Here is a 24,331-nt window from a genome sequence, read left to right on the forward strand (position 1 = left end):
AGAGGACTGCTCTCAGTCCGAAGAGGTTGTTCCTGAAGGATTAGTTTTGGTCTGTCCTTTCAACGCCGGCCCTTAGGGTGGGGCATTTGAAGCAGTTGTCCAGGTCTGACCATGGTTAGGAAGCAGTGGTGGACCGGTGAAGATCTGTTTGGTCGGCTTGGGTGGAGGGATGGCGGCAGGGGCTGCATTACCTACGCATTGCACGAATGGAACTCCCTACATGCCCTAGAGGTCTAAGCCGATGCCAAAGCTGTTTTCTCTTCATCAACGGTAGGCTTCTGTTGGGCGTGTCCCTCACCAAAGATGTCAGTAGTGTCACCTATGGCCCTGTCAGACATTTCGAGGTGATGAGTCCTACAGTCCTGGAGTACCTCCTTCAACCTTAATGATTTACAGGCCTCACAGTCTGCTTCTTTGTTGTCCAGGGAAAGACACACACTGGAAAGTGCTGATCTGTTTGCAGGTATTTTTGCATGGCAATATGGGCAAAACTGAAACAGCGTGTGTCCCATCACCTGAAGCACATTTTCAGAGAGATTGGGTGAATATCAAAGGTAGGCCCCAAAGGCTCTCAGCCAAATAAAGTCGATCTGGTGAAGTTTTTGAGAAGGCGCGGAGATGGAAAAGTGCAAACAAGAATAAGATAGATAAGAACGGTAGAATCGAAACGAAGTCAAAGCACAGAACGTCCGAACTTGACAGTGGAGAGAAAGCAATCTAACAATGGAGTCAATGCCCATTTGTCTCATCACTGAGAGGAGTAACTTGGCTTTGAAAGACTTCTTCAAGGACAAACAACGTATTCAACTCGGACAAAACTCTAAATGGCATTAGTATGCACAGCATGTGTAGCTACAGCCACACATGACATTGAACATTAAGTTATCATAGTCATTCTGCAGAGAGATGGAATACAAATGCTGATTTCAGCCACCAAATAATGACAATTCAATTGGCAGGGAAGATTCTTAAAACATTACATGGATTTATTGCATTTACAGTTATAAAAATATCTTCACGAAATAAACATTTTCATTTACAGAACATTTAAATTGCAATGCAATATTCATACATCAGTGACATTTGTTGTATTATCTGTTAAACAAAGATGGAGCTACTCTACTAAGAGGAAGGTGCAGATCAAGTCACATACATTCCAAATATACCAAAAAAACAGAAGACTGCATAAATGTTATTTTTACATTTGTCAAGATTGAAATACACTGCTACCATGTAACACACAGCAAGCAATTTTTAATAATGGTAAAATGTCTTCAGTAGAGCGGACAACATTTGTTTGCAAACACTGAATCAAAGACAACCAAAACCAAATCAATGACTGGAATGGCATAATTCCATACTATGATTCTTGTATTATAGTTAATGAACATGTGTCCAAATAATTTGAAACAGAAACGAATGTGCTGGCAATTAAGAAATTATAATTACCAAATAAGAACCTATATTGGTTTTTCAAACAGGCAAGAGTGCTAAAATCACAGTCCGTGCAAGAATAGGATTTAAGCAGTGATGGGTTCAGCCTTAGGAGTTGGCTGCAATGTCTCCTTTTCAAGCATAAGATCTGCAAATCGTTGCTGCAGTTCTTTTTCTCTTTCTTGTTGCCGCTGGACATCTTCTTTAAGGAACTGTAATAAAAAAAAAAAATGAAAATGTGACATCTGTTGTCATTACGGCTGCCGTTTAAAAAAAAAATTGTTAACCATAAATTACATGAGCAACAAGAACAACGGCCAACTCTAAGCACATCACAATAACATTCCAGGGTTCTTTGTCTTCCTCAAATACATACAGCTGATTTATGATGAGTACAAAGAGAAGAAATGGCTGGATTTGACTCCATTCTACAGGCAAATAGTTGATAACCACCTTAATATTTAAAAAAAAAAAAAAAAATGTTTGGAATGCAGCTCCTCTGGCAGAAGGCAATAAATAAGGAAGAGGATGATGCATCTCATTCATAAATACAGGTCATTCCCTGACTACAGACTCCCACCTGCAAATAAGCAATAAAGATACGCTGTGAACAACCCACACTTAGCAATAGGCAATTAACCCCCACTAGGACCAGTCAGGTCTCAATAAATTAATCCCTGTTCAACCCTTGGTAGATTGGCAAAGAGCAACAAGGCTTAACTTAAGAGACAGGTGTGTAAAGCATTTACAAATCCCAAAACAGCAAATAAGTGAAACACAAAACACAATTAAAATCCAACATCAATTTATATAAATAGAGTATATTTCATCTTTAAAATGACACCAAAATGATTAATAATGGATGAGGGGAACCAGAGATATACATTTTTAAAGAATTAACGTTTTCTAGCACATAGAAACTAAAAGCACATAGAAACTAAAAGCGCTCAAAGGGTTAAAAAAGGTCACACTGGACAGGGACAAAGTCCAGCGTTCAGACCACCCATGAAGTAACACTATTACACTTACTTTCAGAAGTCTTTCTTGATACAAGAAAGTGGTCAACAACACCAGCCAAGGGTTCAGAGGCTCTGGTTTGCTCCCACAATGCAACTCTTCAACGTATGGAGCTGTTTACTACAGTTGCCCCAAAGGTCTTCAAACTTCTGAATCTTCTTTCAGAGGTCCTTTTTGGGTCCTTGGAGTGTCCACAACTTGATCCAAGGTTTCAGAAGCTCTGAGTTGCTCCTTGGGAGTTTGGACTACAATTCCCAAAAAGCACCTGGTCAGACTCCTCAAATGGCCACTGGACGCTGATCAGCTGGGCTCTTCTAGCAGGACTTGATGCAGGTGCCTGTAGTTTATGAGGAGCCCCTTCTTGAAGCAGTTGAATACAGACAAAGTCCTTTTATTGGTGAATCCTAAGTATGCAGCTGGTGCAGTTCTTCAGAGTGCACTGTCCAGGCGCAGGTCAGGGGTCCAGCAGGGCAGTTCTTCGTCTTCTTTGTAGGGATCTGAGGTGTGGATGCAGGGCAACTGTCCAATCACAGGCAGGCCCACTACCCTCTTGGATGACCACTTCCTGGAAAGTGTGGCAAAAATCAATCCCTGGGAGCAACATTTCTTTAAAATCCAAAATGGCAGACACTGAATTTTGGAGGTTCGGTCTGGCTGAGCCCACCCACTGGTGTGGCTAGAAATCATTAACACACTCCTCTCCTGCCCTCTCCTAATCTAATCAATTGGGCACCTGGTTGTCCGAATTTGCAGGAAATGGGGGAGGTTCTGAGCTGCTCCAAATGTCCTTCCTTTGAAGACCAGTTTGGCTGCTCCCTCCCCCCAATCCTGTTTCACCATCTGCTGACCACGTCACACCTCATCAAGGCAGCCTGGCCCATCAGATAAGGGCACTACAGGGCTGAAGTTGACAACTTTCAGGTAGAGTTTTAAAACTCTTTCCCTGAACTAGTTATATTAAATCCAACAATGGCAAGTTGTGGGATTTATTAAAACAATCAGTTTGATACCAAACTCGAAATATCTGGGACCTTAGGGATGACCTACTTGTACAAATAAGGTAGTTTAAGACTTTGTAAGTACTTTTAATCTCAAAGTCGAATTTGCATATACATTTACTTTACAGAAAGGCATGCCTGCCTTTAAAATGACCCTGCTCACCTCAGCAGTGCACCTATGTGGGCACTACCTATGCTCGGGTCCCTAAACCTACATGTCCTACCATATACCAAGGACTTACAAGTAAGGTTGATACTGCCAATTATAATTAACCTAATTTACATACTAATTTTACACAGAGCACAGGCCTTAGGAATGGTTAGCAGTACCCAGGAACCATCTGATTCAGGAAGAGACCAACAAAAAATGTAACACTGGGGCAAAATATTGGGTGGCTTCTGAAATCAGCCCAGTTTTCTCACAATAATCTTTCAAGAAGGACAGAAAACCTGGCTGCACCTAGTGGAGAATCCAAAGGTGGAGGTGGGGTTTGATCCACTAGTGGGACTCTTTAGTTGTTCCGCTCATTTTCATAAGGGCCTAACGTGTTCTGGAAGTTCTCCTTTTTTAAGAATGTTTGAGCATGATTTCTGGAGTCAATGGTATCCTTACCTGTTTGAAGAGAAAGCAAAGCTTTGGGTCTCCTTTTCCACACAACGTGCAGTAAAAATCTGAGGTGAGATGGACTCTGGAAGGGGTCACAGCCAGTGCACTCCCACCTCACAGACTTTGGGTAATTTGAATGAGGAGGCAGGGCTAATACATTGATAATTTTTAAAGGCCCGTTATGCTCTAATACTGTTTTGGTAACATTAACGTCGGACTCCCACCTCAATGACTGGGAATGATTCAAGCATGTAAATCTTTTAAAGATCGAATGCTGGAGAACTCATACAGAATATTTACACATTGTAAAGAAATGGCTCCCTGTTGCAGTTACCCCCCCACTTTTTGCCTGATACTGATGCCGACTTGACTGAGAAGTGTGCTGGGACCCTGCTAACCAGGCCCCAGCACCAGTGTTCCTTCACCTAAAATGTACCATTGTATCCACAATTGGCACACCCTGGCATTCAGATAAGTCCCTTGTAACTGGTACTTCTAGTACCAAGGGCCCTGATGCCAAGGAAGGTCTCTAAGGGCTGCAGCATGTATTATGCCACCCTGGAGACCTCTCACTCAGCACAGACACACTGCTTGCCAGCTTGTGTGTGCTAGTGAGGACAAAACGAGTAAGTCGACATGGCACTCCCCTCAGGGTGCCATGCCAGCCTCTCACTGCCTATGCAGTATAGGTAAGACACCCCTCTAGCAGGCCTTACAGCCCTAAGGCAGGGTGCACTATACCATAGGTGAGGGTACCAGTGCATGAGCATGGTACCCCTACAGTGTCTAAACAAAACCTTAGACATTGTAAGTGCAGGGTAGCCATAAGAGTATATGGTCTGGGAGTCTGTCAAACACGAACTCCACAGCACCATAATGGCTACACTGAAAACTGGGAAGTTTGGTATCAAACTTCTCAGCACAATAAATGCACACTGATGCCAGTGTACATTTTATTGTAAAATACACCACAGAGGGCACCTTAGAGGTGCCCCCTGAAACTTAACCGACTGTCTGTGTAGGCTGACTAGTTCCAGCAGCCTGCCACACCAGAGACATGTTGCTGGCCCCATGGGGAGAGTGCCTTTGTCACTCTGAGGCCAGTAACAAAGCCTGCACTGGGTGGAGATGCTAACACCTCCCCCAGGCAGGAGCTGTAACACCTGGCGGTGAGCCTCAAAGGCTCACCCCTTTGTCACAGCCCAGCAGGGCACTCCAGCTTAGTGGAGTTGCCCGCCCCCTCCGGCCACGGCCCCCACTTTTGGCGGCAAGGCTGGAGGGAACAAAGAAAGCAACAAGGAGGAGTCACTGGCCAGTCAGGACAGCCCCTAAGGTGTCCTGAGCTGAGGTGACTCTAACTTTTAGAGATCCTCCATCTTGCAGATGGAGGATTCCCCCAATAGGGTTAGGATTGTGACCCCCTCCCCTTGGGAGGAGGCACAAAGAGGGTGTACCCACCCTCAGGGCTAGTAGCCATTGGCTACTAACCCCCCAGACCTAAACACGCCCTTAAATTTAGTATTTAAGGGCTACCCTGAACCCTAGAAAATTAGATTCCTGCAACTACAAGAAGAAGGACTGCCTAGCTGAAAACCCCTGCAGCGGAAGACCAGAAGACGACAACTGCCTTGGCTCCAGAAACTCACCGGCCTGTCTCCTGCCTTCCAAAGATCCTGCTCCAGCGACGCCTTCCAAAGGGACCAGCGACCTCGACATCCTCTGAGGACTGCCCCTGCTTCGAAAAGACAAGAAACTCCCGAGGACAGCGGACCTGCTCCAAGAAAAGCTGCAACTTTGTTTCCAGCAGCTTTAAAGAACCCTGCAAGCTCCCCGCAAGAAGCGTGAGACTTGCAACACTGCACCCGGCGACCCCGACTCGGCTGGTGGCGATCCAACACCTCAGGAGGGACCCCAGGACTACTCTGATACTGTGAGTACCAAAACCTGTCCCCCCTGAGCCCCCACAGCGCCGCCTGCAGAGGGAATCCCGAGGCTTCCCCTGACCGCGACTCTTTGAACCTAAAGTCCCGACGCCTGGGAGAGACCCTGCACCCGCAGCCCCCAGGACCTGAAGGACCGGACTTTCACTGGAGAAGTGACCCCCAGGAGTCCCTCTCCCTTGCCCAAGTGGAGGTTTCCCCGAGGAATCCCCCCCTTGCCTGCCTGCAGCGCTGAAGAGATCCCGAGATCTCTCATAGACTAACATTGCGAACCCGACGCTTGTTTCTACACTGCACCCGGCCGCCCCCGCGCCGCTGAGGGTGAAATTTCTGTGTGGACTTGTGTCCCCCCCGGTGCCCTACAAAACCCCCCTGGTCTGCCCTCCGAAGACGCGGGTACTTACCTGCAAGCAGACCGGAACCGGGGCACCCCCTTCTCTCCATTCTAGCCTATGTGTTTTGGGCACCACTTTGAACTCTGCACCTGACCGGCCCTGAGCTGCTGGGGTGGTGACTTTGGGGTTGCTCTGAACCCCCAACGGTGGGCTACCTTGGACCAAGAACTGAACCCTGTAAGTGTCTTACTTACCTGGTAAAACTAACAAAAAACTTACCTCCCCCAGGAACTGTGAAAATTGCACTAAGTGTCCACTTTTAAAACAGCTATTTGTCAATAACTTGTAAAGTATACATGCAATTTTTATGATTTGAAGTTCCTAAAGTACTTACCTGCAATACCTTTCGAATGAGATATTACATGTAGAATTTGAACCTGTGGTTCTTAAAATAAACTAAGAAAATATATTTTTCTATAACAAAACCTATTGGCTGGATTTGTCTCTGAGTGTGTGTACCTCATTTATTGTCTATGTGTATGTACAACAAATGCTTAACACTACTCCTTGGATAAGCCTACTGCTCGACCACACTACCACAAAATAGAGCATTAGTATTATCTATTTTTTACCACTATTTTACCTCTAAGGGGAACCCTTGGACTCTGTGCATGCTATTCCTTACTTTGAAATAGCACATACAGAGCCAACTTCCTACATTGGTGGATCAGCGGTGGGGTACAAGACTTTGCATTTGCTGGACTACTCAGCCAATACCTGATCACACGACAAATTCCAAAATTGTCATTAGAAATTCATTTTTTGCAATTTGAAATTTTTCTAAATTCTTAAAAGTCCTGCTAGGGCCTGGTGTGTTAAGTCCCTGTTTAGCATTGTCTTTTAGAGTTTAAAAGTTTGTTAAAGGTTTGAAATTAGATTCTAGAAACAGTTTTAGATTCTTTAAAAAGTCTTCCAACTTTTAGCAAAATAATGTCTGATACAGAGATGAATGTGGTGGAACTCGACACCACACCTTACCTCCATCTTAAGATGAGGGAGCTAAGGTCTCTCTGTAATATAAAGAAAATAACCATTGGCTCCAGACCTACCAAAATTCAGCTCCAGGAGCTGTTGGCAGAGTTTGAAAAAGCCAACCCCTCTGAGGATGACTTCACAGAGGAAGAAATTAGTGACTTGGAGGGCAATTCCCCCCTTCCAGTCCTAAATAGGGAGACCAGGGCCTCTCAAGCCCTGTCTCCAAAAATGATAGTCAGAAATGTTGCTTCCCTCACAGGAGGGTCCAGCATTTCTGAAATCACTGAGGATGCTCTCAGTGAGGATGACCCCCTGTTAGCCAGGATGGTCAAAAGATTGGCTTTGGAAAAGCAGCTCCTAGCCATAGAAAGGGAAAGAAAAGAGATGGGCCTAGGTCCCATCAATGGTGGCAGCAACTTAAATAGGGTCAGAGATTCTCCTGACACCCTAAAAATCCCCAAAGGGATTGTAACAAAATATGAAGATGGTGATGACATCACCAAATGGTTCACAGCTTTTGAGAGGGCTTGTGTAACCAGAAAAGTGAACAGATCTCACTGGGGTGCTCTCCTTTGGGAAATGTTCACTGGAAAGTGTAGGGATAGACTCCTCACACTCTCTGGAAAAGATGCAGAATCCTATGACCTCATGAAGGGTACCCTGATTGAGGGCTTTGGATTCTCCACTGAGGAGTATAGAATTAGATTCAGGGGGGCTCAAAAATCCTCGAGCCAGACCTGGGTTGATTTTGTAGACTACTCAGTAAAAACACTAGATGGTTGGTTAACTGGAAATGAAGTGTGTGACTATGTTGGGCTTTATAATTTGTTTATGAAAGAACACATTTTAAGTAACTGCTTCAATGAAAAGTTGCATCAGTATCTGGTAGACCTAGGTCCAATTTCTCCCCAAGAATTGGGAAAGAAGGCAGACCACTGGGTCAAGACTAGGGTAACCAAAACTTCCACTGGGGGTGACCAAAAGAAAGGGGTTACAAAAACTCCCCAGGAGAAAGTGGGTAACACTAGAAACAAAGAGAAAGAGTCCTCTGTAGGCCCCCAAAAACCAGAACCGGTGGGTGGGCCCCAGGACACAACCCAAAACAAAGGTGGGTACCAGGGTAAGAACTGGGATGCCACTAAGGCATGGTGCCACAACTGTAAACAGTCTGGGCACCACACCAAGGACACTTCTTGTCCCAAAAACAAACCCCAGAACAAAATTCCTGGGGTAACCAGTGTAGCCATGGGAGATGACTCCTCAGATGAGGAGATCTTCCTAGCCTTCAACTGGAAACAGGGCCCAACAGGTGAGTTGGAGATTCCAGAGGGAAGCAGACACTTCCACCACCTACTGGTGAATGGAATCCCAACCACTGCCCTGAGAGACACTTGTGCCAGTCACACTATTGTGCATGACAGGCTGGTGCTCTCAAACCAGTACATCCCAGGTGAGACTGCCAGGGTAAGAGTTAGCCTAGACAGGGTCACTAAGAGGCCTATGGCTTTAGTACCCATAGAAGTGGGTGGCACTCTTAGCTGGAGAAGGGTAGTAGTCAGTACAGACCTCCCCCTTGATTGTCTCCTTGGAAATGACTACCCAGAGGTTAGTCAGAGCCCAAGAGAGGAACTGGTCCAGTGCCAGTCCTCTCCCAAGGATTCTGGAAGTCCTGCCTCTGCAGTAAATGCAAGCAGGCCCCAGAAGAAGAAGAAAAGAAAACAGAGTAGGAAGGGTGGACAACCTTTAGCCAAGGTTACAGCAAGCCAGGGAGATTCTGCTCCAGTAGGGGAGAACTCCAAAAATGGCCCTGATAAAGTCCAACCTGACCCACAAGAAGTCCTGGCTAGTCAGGCAACTGTTAAACCTGAGTGGGTGGCTCCTCAGCTAACAGAAGAAAGAGTGGAAGAAGGGTGTTTACTACAAAATGTGGTAACCCCCCACTCTAATACAGCAGACAGGCACCCTGAACCCAAAGAAGCCTGTAACTTAGCCCCTTCCCTTGTAGGTGAAGAGCTAAAGGTGTGGTTCTGGGCACTGACAGCTGTCAGTGGCCTCTGCTGGGTGTTAGCCTTTATGGCTGCACTATCCTTGGCATGGTGGTCAGACCCCATGCCAAATAGCAAGTTAGGCCCCCTGACCCTGTTGGTCATGGTGGGGTTACTCCAGCTCTGGGTAACCTCTTTGGGTAAGCTAGGGATGACCCTGGCTAAGATAAGATTAGCAGAGGTGGATACCTCTAAACCCAAAATAAAAAGAATGGGTGGAGACATTGAAGAGGCAGACAAGAGGCAATTCAGACTAGGTCCTATCACTGTGGAAGTGGGTCAGTTCCCCAAAGGGAATGACCTGAACAGAAGGATGTAAGGCAGAGTAGGCCCTGCAACTAACCAGCCTATTTCTCCTACTCTTCCTCGCCTGACAGACTAGGAAGACTCTCCCAGCTTGGGCTGAGTCTCCTGGCCTGTGGGCTGGGGGGGGCTTGTGTAAAGAAATGGCTCCCTGTTGCAGTTACCCCCCCACTTTTTGCCTGATACTGATGCCGACTTGACTGAGAAGTGTGCTGGGACCCTGCTAACCAGGCCCCAGCACCAGTGTTCCTTCACCTAAAATGTACCATTGTATCCACAATTGGCACACCCTGGCATTCAGATAAGTCCCTTGTAACTGGTACTTCTAGTACCAAGGGCCCTGATGCCAAGGAAGGTCTCTAAGGGCTGCAGCATGTATTATGCCACCCTGGAGACCTCTCACTCAGCACAGACACACTGCTTGCCAGCTTGTGTGTGCTAGTGAGGACAAAACGAGTAAGTCGACATGGCACTCCCCTCAGGGTGCCATGCCAGCCTCTCACTGCCTATGCAGTATAGGTAAGACACCCCTCTAGCAGGCCTTACAGCCCTAAGGCAGGGTGCACTATACCATAGGTGAGGGTACCAGTGCATGAGCATGGTACCCCTACAGTGTCTAAACAAAACCTTAGACATTGTAAGTGCAGGGTAGCCATAAGAGTATATGGTCTGGGAGTCTGTCAAACACGAACTCCACAGCACCATAATGGCTACACTGAAAACTGGGAAGTTTGGTATCAAACTTCTCAGCACAATAAATGCACACTGATGCCAGTGTACATTTTATTGTAAAATACACCACAGAGGGCACCTTAGAGGTGCCCCCTGAAACTTAACCGACTGTCTGTGTAGGCTGACTAGTTCCAGCAGCCTGCCACACCAGAGACATGTTGCTGGCCCCATGGGGAGAGTGCCTTTGTCACTCTGAGGCCAGTAACAAAGCCTGCACTGGGTGGAGATGCTAACACCTCCCCCAGGCAGGAGCTGTAACACCTGGCGGTGAGCCTCAAAGGCTCACCCCTTTGTCACAGCCCAGCAGGGCACTCCAGCTTAGTGGAGTTGCCCGCCCCCTCCGGCCACGGCCCCCACTTTTGGCGGCAAGGCTGGAGGGAACAAAGAAAGCAACAAGGAGGAGTCACTGGCCAGTCAGGACAGCCCCTAAGGTGTCCTGAGCTGAGGTGACTCTAACTTTTAGAGATCCTCCATCTTGCAGATGGAGGATTCCCCCAATAGGGTTAGGATTGTGACCCCCTCCCCTTGGGAGGAGGCACAAAGAGGGTGTACCCACCCTCAGGGCTAGTAGCCATTGGCTACTAACCCCCCAGACCTAAACACGCCCTTAAATTTAGTATTTAAGGGCTACCCTGAACCCTAGAAAATTAGATTCCTGCAACTACAAGAAGAAGGACTGCCTAGCTGAAAACCCCTGCAGCGGAAGACCAGAAGACGACAACTGCCTTGGCTCCAGAAACTCACCGGCCTGTCTCCTGCCTTCCAAAGATCCTGCTCCAGCGACGCCTTCCAAAGGGACCAGCGACCTCGACATCCTCTGAGGACTGCCCCTGCTTCGAAAAGACAAGAAACTCCCGAGGACAGCGGACCTGCTCCAAGAAAAGCTGCAACTTTGTTTCCAGCAGCTTTAAAGAACCCTGCAAGCTCCCCGCAAGAAGCGTGAGACTTGCAACACTGCACCCGGCGACCCCGACTCGGCTGGTGGCGATCCAACACCTCAGGAGGGACCCCAGGACTACTCTGATACTGTGAGTACCAAAACCTGTCCCCCCTGAGCCCCCACAGCGCCGCCTGCAGAGGGAATCCCGAGGCTTCCCCTGACCGCGACTCTTTGAACCTAAAGTCCCGACGCCTGGGAGAGACCCTGCACCCGCAGCCCCCAGGACCTGAAGGACCGGACTTTCACTGGAGAAGTGACCCCCAGGAGTCCCTCTCCCTTGCCCAAGTGGAGGTTTCCCCGAGGAATCCCCCCCTTGCCTGCCTGCAGCGCTGAAGAGATCCCGAGATCTCTCATAGACTAACATTGCGAACCCGACGCTTGTTTCTACACTGCACCCGGCCGCCCCCGCGCCGCTGAGGGTGAAATTTCTGTGTGGACTTGTGTCCCCCCCGGTGCCCTACAAAACCCCCCTGGTCTGCCCTCCGAAGACGCGGGTACTTACCTGCAAGCAGACCGGAACCGGGGCACCCCCTTCTCTCCATTCTAGCCTATGTGTTTTGGGCACCACTTTGAACTCTGCACCTGACCGGCCCTGAGCTGCTGGGGTGGTGACTTTGGGGTTGCTCTGAACCCCCAACGGTGGGCTACCTTGGACCAAGAACTGAACCCTGTAAGTGTCTTACTTACCTGGTAAAACTAACAAAAAACTTACCTCCCCCAGGAACTGTGAAAATTGCACTAAGTGTCCACTTTTAAAACAGCTATTTGTCAATAACTTGTAAAGTATACATGCAATTTTTATGATTTGAAGTTCCTAAAGTACTTACCTGCAATACCTTTCGAATGAGATATTACATGTAGAATTTGAACCTGTGGTTCTTAAAATAAACTAAGAAAAGATATTTTTCTATAACAAAACCTATTGGCTGGATTTGTCTCTGAGTGTGTGTACCTCATTTATTGTCTATGTGTATGTACAACAAATGCTTAACACTACTCCTTGGATAAGCCTACTGCTCGACCACACTACCACAAAATAGAGCATTAGTATTATCTATTTTTTACCACTATTTTACCTCTAAGGGGAACCCTTGGACTCTGTGCATGCTATTCCTTACTTTGAAATAGCACATACAGAGCCAACTTCCTACACACATGAATATGCTTGTCCTAATGATGGAACTTCGCTTCTAGGATACACTACCGAGAACATAATTTTGTGTCAATCACAGTCAGCAATGCTCAGTCAGGAACACAGATCAAGAGCATGACTGCAAACATTGTGAAAATGGTACAATTCTAGCATTTATTTTAGCTTAGCATGCTGAATATTTGCTTGCACTTAACCTTCGAAGAGTAAAATATTTTTTTTAAATATCATTCATGGCTCGGATGTTTTTTTTTAATGAATTAACTTAACTAAATAGTGAGCATACCAATTTTGTATACACTACAAGTGAATGTTACCTCTTGTCTTCTTGGAATGGCAATATCTTCATGTTTCTTTAATTCCTCAAATGTACCCAATTCGATATTTGCTTGTTCAATCTGATCCCACAACTCATTTAGCTGTTTGATAAGTCCCATTGCCCGTGACTGGTAACCACCAAGCAAAATTTTCATCTTCTTCTCCATCTTTGCAGCTCTTTTGGCCTCAGTTGTCATATGCCCCCTGTTGATCTAAAAAAAAACCAACAATATTGCACCTTCAGTAAACGCAGATAATTAAACACTCCTACTTCTGGTATCACATCTTGAAAAAGCATTTATACTTTTCAATGCAATATAGGTGATGTCCCTGTAACTAACATCAATATTACTTAGGTCTCAAGTGTAATTAGCAGGAGCCGTGGAAGGGTATGGCGACTGAACACCACTTCAGCACTGGAAATGACTATTAACAAGGGGAACATAAAGGGCACTGTATCCATTTAATTGAGGGAAGCAAGTTGGAAACAGAGGAGAACACCCCAAGACTTTGCAATTTGATAAATAAAGTAGAACTTCCTAAATTATTCCTTGCCACCCTCATGATGATTAAGGACACCCTTTCTTGTCGCATCTCGTATAGGAAGTGCATGTGCTCTGCTGCTCTCTAGGATCAAGGACATACAATGGCTAAGATTTAGTGCTTCAATTTTGTGCAGAAGATCAAACTCTCAACCCTGGCTCTCATTTACTCAAGTGTTTTAGAAATAGCATGGACTTACATATGCACCACTGAGGCGAAGGTGGGCAGGGCTGAGGCTTATACGGACACTCGTGAAAACTCCTTTCACTCTGCAAACTAGACAGTCTTTCAAAGGTTCCATGATGTCAGGAAATTCTTGGTAAGCTTAACAATGCAATATTACAGGCAGAAATAATACACTAGTCTAACTGATTCACTTTTTAGAATTTTGTCTAACAAAGTGCATGCCTCAGCTCTGCCTTTTGTGGTCACATTTAGATCTACAATACAAATTATGCCGTATAGGAGGGTAGTTCAAAGGCAGATATATCAACGAGATTAATACTGTAGTGACAGAAAAGTGGTTTCTTACAGCAATAAATTTTTAACAGATCTGCATGGTTCTAAATTGGATATGCAAGCTTGTATACTCATGATTTAGAAAGATGGGTGTCTCAAAAATGAAATCCTTGTGACCATCCCACTGATGATTTAATTTACTAAAGAACAGCAAAAACGTTCACCATTTGTGTCAAAAAGCTCTTAAAAAGCCAAAAGGAAGGGAACGCTACAAACAAAAAAATCTAATTCATTTTTCTGAACTTGAATGTTATAAGCCTAGTAGAATGTATTCACCTGAATGCAGCAAATACAACATATCACCTCTTAAAGCAACCTCAAACCTATTTAGTATAGAGTTATATGAGTGAATGTCCGCGACTGTGGTCATTGGATCTGCATTAAACAAGTCTGCTTAGCCCCTAAAAGAACAAGCAAGACCAAGAAAACTAGGTTGAGGGATCATTACAACCAGTGTGGTTGGCCTTTGCCGACACTGGCACTGCGACTGGAGTCAGAGATGACGTATCTATTTTCGCTCCCTGATGGCTTGTCACAAGTCCAATGACTTAACACAGACCATGCTATTTCCAACCTAATGAATGTTGCATCAAAGAGGTCTAGGAAAGAAGCTTCTACAGAACTTAAAATTAGGCTGTCACTACATATCTCAAAATGTTGCAGTGAGAAAGATTTACTCTGCATTAGCAAACATGTAGTGCAAACAGAGATAAAGGAAGTTGTGATGCCACATTTAAGTTGGAAGCCTCGCAGGAGTTGATAATGTGCTTTGTTTCTAGAAAGTCGTGCAGCTAGTCTCCTATTACGTCTTCCTAGTACAATGAGGGCTAGAGCTAGCTGTCAGTAGTTAATGGTGGTATGGGTAACGTGAAAAGTGTGGGTTTCTTGAGGAGAGGGGCTAGTACTGCCAACGTAAATTATTTGTAAAATGAATGATGAGTTCATGATGTGCCCTGTGTGGCAGTGGGGTTGGAAGACACCCTTTGGCTAACAAGAGTTGTCTAACATTATGTGCGTTCTGGGTAGGAAGGGGGACATGATGACAGCATTCTGCTAGGTGGAAGTATGCCAGGCCTCACAAGATATATAAGTTAATGGGTAGGAACTGGAGGGCTTGAGTTATGTTAAGATGCTTCAGTTTAGTTTATAGAGAGCAGTTTAATCATGTCATCTTTGGTCAAACATAACCATTTTGTCACGAGTGCCACTTTTTAAATGCCACTAATTTACCTATAGACAGTATACATACCTGTATGCATGCTACAAAGCACATTACAAAGGTAAATCTCTTCATTGTCTATAAACTGATCCAGCTGGGAAAAGGTTAATGGAAACAAAATGGCACACTGGGCAAACTCATCACAAATCAATTACACAAAGTACATTATGCACTATGCTAGGCCTTCCAATGCAGCATCCAAAAGCTAACAAAAACAAATCAAATTATCACGCGTACACCATGTCAAAGTAGAGAAAATAAGTGCACAAATTAAGAACTGCAGATAAAAAAGTTGTCTGTAAATTGGTTTGGATAAAGAATTGTGTATAAATGACAGAACATTATAATTTTTCACTGTTAGTATATGGCTTATTTCACTGTGGATCTCATTTTAAGTGGTCCGATGAATGGGTTGGAGTTCACTCACCATCAGTTCCTGATACCAGGAGAACCAGTAACTCCAAAGGGTGGAAAATCCAGATCACTACAAGTTGGACACTGAGAGATCACGATGGAAAGAGGAATTAACAGGGGAAACTGGGAAATTTGAGGTCCAATTAACTGGTTAGGTCCTTCTTTCCCTATACTTTTAGAGGGACAATTCAGCTGCCTGAATAGGTTCAAGTGGAGATATACAAGTGGCTTACCTTCAGTAACGTTCTTTCTGGTGGATACTCTATCCAGTTGCAGATTCCTCAGTCTATTTCCCCAGATGCTTGACTGGATCTGGAAGTTTTTTATGATAGTTCTCCAAGCACATTGCTAGGTGGTGAAGTGTGGCTCTGCACTGGCCTGTGACAGAACTGAGCGTCATTACAAGCAACGTCTCTGCGCGTCAACGTCAGCTTCTTTTTTGGCTCTTTTTACACACTCAGAAGCAGAGTTTGAACAACTGAAAGGTACCAGCATGCAGATCTCTAATTTGTGACTCTTTTAGATGGTAAAGAGAGACCACTACACAGAACCAGGAGAAAAGTGGGCAGTAAGAAATCTGAGGTTATATACAGCATCCACCAGAAACCGTGCTACCGAAAGTAGCTTGTTCTTCTGATGTATACTTGTAACTGTAGGTTCCCTGCCTTTAGAATAGATTCCAAAGCAGTTCCCACATGTTAGAGGCCCTGTCTTGTGGGATCAGACCTAAAAGTCCTGCAGGACTGAACCAGTGAAATGCACTTCCTGTTGACCTTGGCTGCCAAAGCAGTACTGTTTCGTGATCCTTTGCACTGTAACTAACTTCGCAGTGTAACCGAAGTCCTGAACAGGCATTCAACATGCCAACAAAGTGGTAGCAGCCTTGGCCCCGGTGGAATAGGCTCTTAGTCTTTCTGGAGCCTCATTTTTGGACAATGGGTAGTATATCTTAATGCAGTGGACTATCCATATGGACTATGTCCTGGTCCTCAAAAACAAATAGTCTGGAAAAAAGGTAGCGTACGGTAGCTGCAGCGTGAGAGCTTGGAGCTCACTCATGCAACAATGCAAAGTGATCATAGTGAGGGAGATAGTTTTGAGTTACAGAAGATGCAACAAGTGCCTGTGCACTGACTCAAAGGGGGTGCATATGAGAAACATCATGATCAGGAACATGTGTACAAGGATATGGAAAGCAAGGATGGTTGGCCCTACAAATGCAAAAAAAGTAATAGGGCAGTCAGATAACCTTTAACAGTGCTCACTGCAAGACCCTGTATCAAACATTTAATCGGTAGGCTTCAAAGGGTTCTGTATTGCAGATTCCACACAGGACCACAAGTGTGTCCCAATATCCAATGTAGATGGGACACCTGGTCACAACGATGACACAACAACCCCAGGTTGGAGATCAGCCAGCTGAAGAGACGCAGCGCCTCTTGGCACACAACCACGGCCCCTCGCCATCCTGCATGTTCCAACACCACATGGCGGTGATGTTGTCAGCGAGTGCCTGGAGCCGCCTTCCTTTGATGGCCAGTAGGAAGACTTTCAACACAAGTGAATGGCCAGTAGATCCAACAGATTTATGCGGAGTTGGGCTTTCGCCAGAGACCAAAGCCCTCTGCTCTCCACATCTCCCAGATGACTTCCCTAACCGAAAAGAGACGCATCCATCACCTTTAGGTGGTGAGGTGTGTACCGCTGGTCAAGCAGTCCCCACAGCAGATCTTGTGCAGCCCCCTCTGAAATATGGATGGAATCCCACAGAGTTCCTTGGTACTGAGCCCACTGGGACTTCAGAACCCACTGCAGTGCCTGCATATGTACCTGGTGAAATCGACAAGCAGGATGCATGAGGCCAACAGGCCAATAAGCCTCAGAACCTCTCCCAGTGAAATCAAGGACCAAGATCCAAATATCGTGATCATAGCCCAAATATCCTGAAGTCACTGTGACAGCTGAATGGCACTGTGTCCAGGACAGCTATTATAAAAGGAAGCCTCGGCAAAGGAGTAAGGTAAGTCTTAGACTGTAGCGGACCTGCCCAGAAGAGCCAGTCGCCGAGACAGGTGAAAACTGGTTACCCCAACCCCTGAAGATTGGCAGTGACTACCACCATCACTTTTGTGAACCCAGGGAGAGCAGGTGAGGCCCAAGGGGAGCACAGTAAACTGATAATGCTACTGGTCAACCTTGAACCGCAAGTTAACATCAATGGGACTGCAGGATGAGCACATAAAAGTAGGTGTCCTACAGATCCAAGTCGACCGTCCAATCGTCCAGATCCAGGGCAGAAAGAACCGGGGACAATGTGAGCATTTAGAATTTTTCTTCACCAGCAAGTCGTTCAGAGAGCGAAGATCTCAAAAAGGACAAAGGTTGCTATTCTTCTTCAGCACAAGGAGATAGCAGGAGTAACAATCCATCCGTATTTCCAAGGCTGACAGCCTCTCGATGGCCCCTTTGGATAGTAGCATTTGCATCTCTTGCAGCAAGATGGATAGTTTCTCCTCTAAAAGCCGCTCTGATATGGAAGGAATCCGTGGTGGGTCGGAAAAAATGAAGGGCATAGACCTGCATGACAATTTGTAGGACCCATCTGTCGGCTGTGATGGAAGGCCATGCTAGCAGAAAATGTCTGATCCTGCCTCCCACAGCGTGTTTGTGCACCGCTAACGGCAAACTAAAGCTGCTTGAGGGCAGATGTTGTAGTGGACTGAGATGAACGATCTCCCTGGTGACCTGTGTGATTTCTGCCTGATCCTCGTCCCCCAGCTACGACTGGACTTGGGTGACTTATGGTTGGCACCGTCGGTAAATCAACCCTCTGAATTATGCTCCAATGAGTCGAAACGGATGAGGCCACAGGCAGAGGAGAAAAGGCCCAAGCAAAGTGCTGTGGGTTTACTCTCCTTAAAGCATATGAGGGCAGAATTAGCCTTTTCAACAAATAGGTGGCACCCAACAAAAAACATATCCAAAAGGGACTCTTGGACGTCTCGTGAAATGCCTGTGGGTTGCATCCACGAATGGCGGTGGAGCAACATACTTGTGCCTACTGTTGGCCCCAAGCAATCTGTAATATCAATGCCAGCCGGAATCACACATTTGGCCTCATCCTGGCAATCCTAAATAGTTTGAGCAAAAGAAGCCTGAAATTCAACGAGGAATGCCAGCAGGATCTTGTTTGCCATGTCTCAGTGCAGTGTGTGCATATACCACAAAATAGGCAGACTGCACTGACCAACCTCAAGGCACGACTGGCTGACGTAAACATTTGTTTTCTGAATGCCTCCATTCTTTTTCGACTCATGTCAGGAATCATAGCAAATGCATGAGGATTAACATTGTTGTTGGAAGCCTGGACCACAAAGCGTTCAGGAGAAGGATTCTGCATATGAAACTCTGCATCACTGGGTGCTGGTCTGTGCAGTCTGGTCACCTGCCAGTTCATCGATGGGCAAGTGCAAGGCTCAGCCCAAGTGCCAAAAAGGTGTCAGCTAGAGATCCATTAAATGGCACTAATGACTCAGATGAGATTGCCCCAGAGTGCAAAACCTCAGTAAGGAAAATATTCATGTTCCAGGTGGCGATACACACCACCAGGGACTGATCAGTCAATGGTAACAAGAATAGAGCCCCCTGCGGATCCTTGGGGCCAAAGGCGTGCCTAGAGGGACCCAGCAGAGTGTCAAAAATAGACAGTTGATGGTCTGGAAACTCAGGAAGCATCAGTGTCAACTGACAAAATTGGCTCCTCAATCTGAGATAAGGAGCAACACCTCGTGGCACCTTGATGCTGCTGAAAGTGGTTGAGTTCTGCCTTGAAGACTTATGCTTGTTTCTTCCCATACTGGAGGACTTCGACTGTGAAGATAGTGTGTTCTAGGAACTGCTTCGAGAGTGGGAACAGATCTGCACCCCTGACTTTGAACAGCAGGACGACTTGCGCACAGGTTTGCGACTTCTTTAGATGATGTACAGCTTAGCTTGGCTTGGCTTGGCTGCCTTTGCCTGCATGAGGGTACATTCTTCGCATGACTTGGAGTTGTGCTCCAAGCCTACGCACCAAGCACAGCTCATCCAGATCCTTTACCGACATCTGTTTTCAACAGTCATGGCACTGTTTGAACTTTGTAGCCTTTGGGTGGGACATCATTTCCTTGCACAATGGAAAACAATATGAAGAATTCATCAACCGAGGGAAAGGGAGTGGAACTCCGGGGAGGTGCTTGAAGGAGCATAAAAAGGCACCGATAATGTGCATGGATGGTGCTTATAGGCAGCTCCACTGTCACTTCTGGCGATGAACAAGGCCAATGTGGAGCCGCACTGGGCGAACTAGCAGCGTGCAGCAACACTGCTGTAAAAAAAAAACACCTTGCGGATCCAGTCTTGCCACTAGGGAATATTCTGACTGTGAGGAATCTGTGGTTAGAAGTATCCATCAGAACTGCAATATTGCCATGGATCTCATAATACCAATATCTCGCTGGTAACTCCATCGGAATTAAGAAGCCATTCATAATGAAGGCCTCTTTACCGAGGATTCTAAAGGTACAAGTGCTCCGTAAAGAACAGCATATATGACTTGAATATCAGCACATCAGAATGATGAATACAGCAACATTATCATACGTTTGGCAATTTATAATGGTATGCATCATTTAAATCATATTTTTATAGTCTTCTACATGCACATTTGTAAAAACATTTTCACAGTTTCCAGTATTGTGGTGACAATCCCAATGCACCAAAAGATATTATAAAATAGATACCAACCTCCAGCCTCTTCTCAAAGGATTCAATTCTCTCTTTCTTGCTGGCTAAGTTGGCTCTTGTATAACGGTTTTGTCCAGGAAGGTACAACACCTGACTGTAACACTCTTCCCACACCTGGTTATAGGCATCAATTGAAAGGTCGCCGTGTCCCATTCCCTGTTTGACCACATCCATCTCCAGCGCCAGCAGCTCTTCTGCCTGTTCTCAGTGTTTAAAGAAAAGGGAATTCAATTGAACATCACTTCACAAAATTACAGTGCAGTATATTCTTAGTAAAAAAGATCTAAGGTCAGATTTTACTATATTTCTAGCAAATTTCAAAACGGTGTATTGCATCAACAAGAAATGATTATGTACACTTACACTGCATTGTGCTGTAGATTCACATGCTCTGCATACTCCTACCATCTAGTGTTGAGATTGGACATTTGAAAGCTATTTTCCGTCAAAGCAATGGGTGTTAGATGTTATCCACAACAGATCTTCCATCTGACCTTTCGCTTGTGACATCCTTGAGGTCTGACGTCGCCATGCAGTTACCCTGCTGGAGTAGAGGTATGACATGCTGCAGTGTCACCATGCGGAAATGTTCTAAAATACATCTGTTGAACGATCTACCAGCCAGGAGGTCCGAGAACCATCCTTATTTCACAATAAGGAAGTCAAGTGAGTAAACACCTCTGTGCCTCTGACGGTCAGGCACTGGCTCAATGGTGCCCTTTTTAAGGAGTGCTTGGACCCCTAACTGACACTGATGTGTTAGCAGGGTGTAAGGAATGTTAGCTGGGGGTGTTGTGAGAAGGTCTAGGCAATAGTCATGGTGTACTATGCCTAATATGATGTAATTTTCTGCCAGCTGCGGAGGAAATCCTGGAACTCTCTCCTGATAGGTGTTGTGTGGTCAGTGGGGAGTTATCATGGTTTTCCAGCGCCTACCTGTGGTGTTATCTGGGAGTTTACTCTTGGAGATTGTCTGAGGTAGTTCTGCTGCTGTTTCTGAATGGGTTTCTGGGGAGGTGGTCTGACTGTCTGCCCTGTACTGCTTCCACCAAAATGAGCCCTTTGAAGTAGATGCTTGGAGAGCCACCATAGCCTTGGCTGTGTCGGTGTCTTCCTTCAGTTTCTATAGCATTTAATCAACCTGCGGACTGAGGTGTTCGTCATCGAAGGACAGGTTGAGCAAATGCTGCTAGACTTCTTGTTTAAAACCACAAACACGCAGCCAGGAGTGGCATCTGGCCAGTATACTGGTATTGATTTGACGAGTTGGGGTGTCGACAGAAACCAAGGCATAGCAGATGGTGGTGTTAAAAATGTTTTTTCCCCTCCGTCACAAACTCTTCTCCCAACTGGCTATGTTCCTCTGAGAGATGCTTGTAGAGGTCATGCTTTTGGCCCAGTGGGCCCTATCGTACCAGGAGAGCAAGCCAACAGAGCTGGCAATCCTTCAGTGGGTAGTCAACTGCACTGTTACCCTTTTTCCTGCTGTATACATATTTTTGCTCTCCTTAACTGGGGAAGGAGCATCTCCTGTGGCCTGGGCGTTTGCATGCAGTGTGGACCACCTTGGAATCAGGGGATACTTGCCCATGAATGTAGGGTGGGTAGTTGGGGAAGTGTTTGTATTTTTTTTTTGTTTTTTTTAAACCAACCAGACTTCCCTAGCTCCTTAAAGTTGTCTGTGGAGGTCTTAAGCTTTCCCTGGAGCTTCTGGACGAATTGTACAGTATGCTGGGTTTTAGACAGCATCTCTATCAGAGTGCCATTATCTTCCTACAGGACATGCATATCCACTTTATGATAGGTGGCTGCCCTCTGAATGACCTTGTAGCAGGAGGTAATGTTCTCTTGTGGTTGTTGCTTAGCTGGACAAATACCGGTATCTGTCTTCCCCAGGGATCAACGCTGTAATCATTCATAGGTCGTCCATACACCTAGGGTCGTAAGGTATGTTGTAGGAGTCTGCAGGGTTCGTTGGCCTGCCTTCACGTATGATGAATAAGGTGACCCATCAGCAGGGTGGGGAAAAAGAGGAAGTGTATGTAGAAAATGGGGGTGGGTGAAGAGGAGGTGGAGGAGTGAGAGGTGAAGGGAGAAATAGTGGAGACGGGTGATGGAGAGATTTGGTGTCCCCCTCCTTTTTCTTCTTAAGCTTAGGAAGTAGGGGAAACTAAAAACAATTTTCTCCTCAAAAGTAAGCTTCCTCTTCCACGGCAGAGTCTCTGTCGGCTTCAATGGAGGCTTTGTCAGCTTCAACGGAGGACTTGCAGTGATCTTATCTGCTTGAGTCTGCTATGATCATGTGTTTCTTTCGAGCATCCAACTCTTCCTGCAGGCCCAGGAGGTTAAGTTGCTCCGCATCCTTTGAGCCCATCGCCCAGTGTGGGTTTGAAGACAACTGGGCTCTCGCTGAGTTAACAGCAGTTTGGACATACGAGTTGGTTTTAGTGGAGATGCAGGTTTCAGTGCTGGCACTGATTATCTGTGCAGGATCTTTGGGCTCGAAGAACGGGTTGGTTCAGTGCCTGAATGAAGGAGCATCATAGGCTCCGAAGTCTTCAGTCAGTGCTGACCACAGCTCAAAGACAGTGGGAGGCCTGCTCTGTTTTTTTTTTTTTTTTTTTTTAGGTACTGGGTTTGTACCCTACCATCACAGTGGGTGATGCTCAGCCGTGGTCTGGTCAGTTGGGCTGCTTTGAGATGTGCTTGGGAGGCCATGGGACTCACTGTTGCCTTATTCGTATGCACCTGCAAGGCACCTGTGTCCTGTTCCTTTTCCTCCTGGAACCCTGGGGCAAAGAATGCCTTAAAGCTCAGAGACCACTGGAAGAGCTGTGCTACTGAATGTCCATCTTTCTCCTCCTCTGTCTTGAAGCTATGCTCCCCAAAGATATAGTGGGGTGTCTTCCAACTCCTGCCTCTCCATTGTCTGAGGGGCTCATCTCTGCTTGTGTCGGTTCAGAAATGTCTTTTTTGACCAGAAGGTGAGAAAGGCCTTGCAGTATCGTGGTCAGAGGAGAGGCAGAGTTTGCAGATCTGATGGTTTTGGCCAATAGAAATTCCGAGTTGCACTGGGAACACATTCTTGTCAACAAAACTCTCAAGGCAAGGGGCAGAATCCCCAGAGGGCCAAGACCCTGGCAGTGAGGCATCGAAGAAGGTCGGCGTCTGCTAAAAACTAGTTTGCTGAACAATGGAACGATCATTGTGTGCAATGTCTTCCAGTGCAACTGGACTCGGAGAGTGACCAAGCGGGCCCAAAGGAAAGTGCTACCAGGGCGGTACATAAAGGCCCATCGATACACGCCCTAATGCAATGACAAAAAAACAAAACAATTTAACATGGAATCGAAGCCCATGGACATACTAGCTAACTAAAGGAGGAGTCACTATACCTTGTGACTCAAAAGACTTCTTCAAAGAAAAACAACTTGCAAACCTCCAAGTTCAAATGTAAATGCTAGGAGTGTGCAGAGCATATGTATCCACTGCAATACATGCTACAAACATTATACTTTCCCTTTGATAACACATTTTCTTTTATTTATGCCTGTATTTGCCTCACACGCCTCTGAAGTACAGAGTTGAATATTCCAGTCGGTTCTATTATATCTAAATAAATCCTGTTTTTCAGGTTTACAAATGTTTTACTTCATTCAACAGTTCCGAACATTTGGTGCACTTCTTTCTAACCCCTACAGCCCACATTTGATGCTACCCTAAAACTACCACTGTTGGATTCCAAACTGTAGGTCCATGTGCATGTAGTATGAAACCAGAGGGCATCATGTCAACCCCCACGCCCCCCCAGTGAAGATAAAATTCACCACATAACAAAACCCAAGCACAATACAACTTTTATTGTACATACTTCATGCAGTAGGTACTTAAGCAGCGTAGGACCCCATACATATGTCAACCTCTCTGACTTGCCACTGTTCGAGCCACCTGAACTAACTTTGTATCTCCCAAGGCCCTGCTCCCGTATCCCACCTCT

General features: G+C 45.9%; 1 protein-coding gene across 1 annotated transcript in view; it reads right to left on the reverse strand.

Moving 5' to 3' along the window:
* Positions 1–965: 965 nt before the first annotated feature.
* CDC5L (cell division cycle 5 like) overlaps positions 966–24,331 on the reverse strand; it is a 215,516-nt gene continuing 192,150 nt past the window's right edge. Inside the window, exons 14-16 of the mRNA XM_069236107.1 lie at positions 20,335–20,532; positions 12,854–13,066; positions 966–1,646 (exon numbers count right to left, since the gene is read on the reverse strand). Coding sequence (XP_069092208.1) covers positions 1,521–1,646; positions 12,854–13,066; positions 20,335–20,532 — 537 coding nt within the window. The 3' untranslated portion in view covers positions 966–1,520. The remainder of the gene's footprint in view (positions 1,647–12,853; positions 13,067–20,334; positions 20,533–24,331) is intronic.

Source organism: Pleurodeles waltl, chromosome 5, assembly GCF_031143425.1.
Source record: "Pleurodeles waltl isolate 20211129_DDA chromosome 5, aPleWal1.hap1.20221129, whole genome shotgun sequence".
Taxonomy (NCBI): Eukaryota; Metazoa; Chordata; class Amphibia; order Caudata; family Salamandridae; genus Pleurodeles; species Pleurodeles waltl.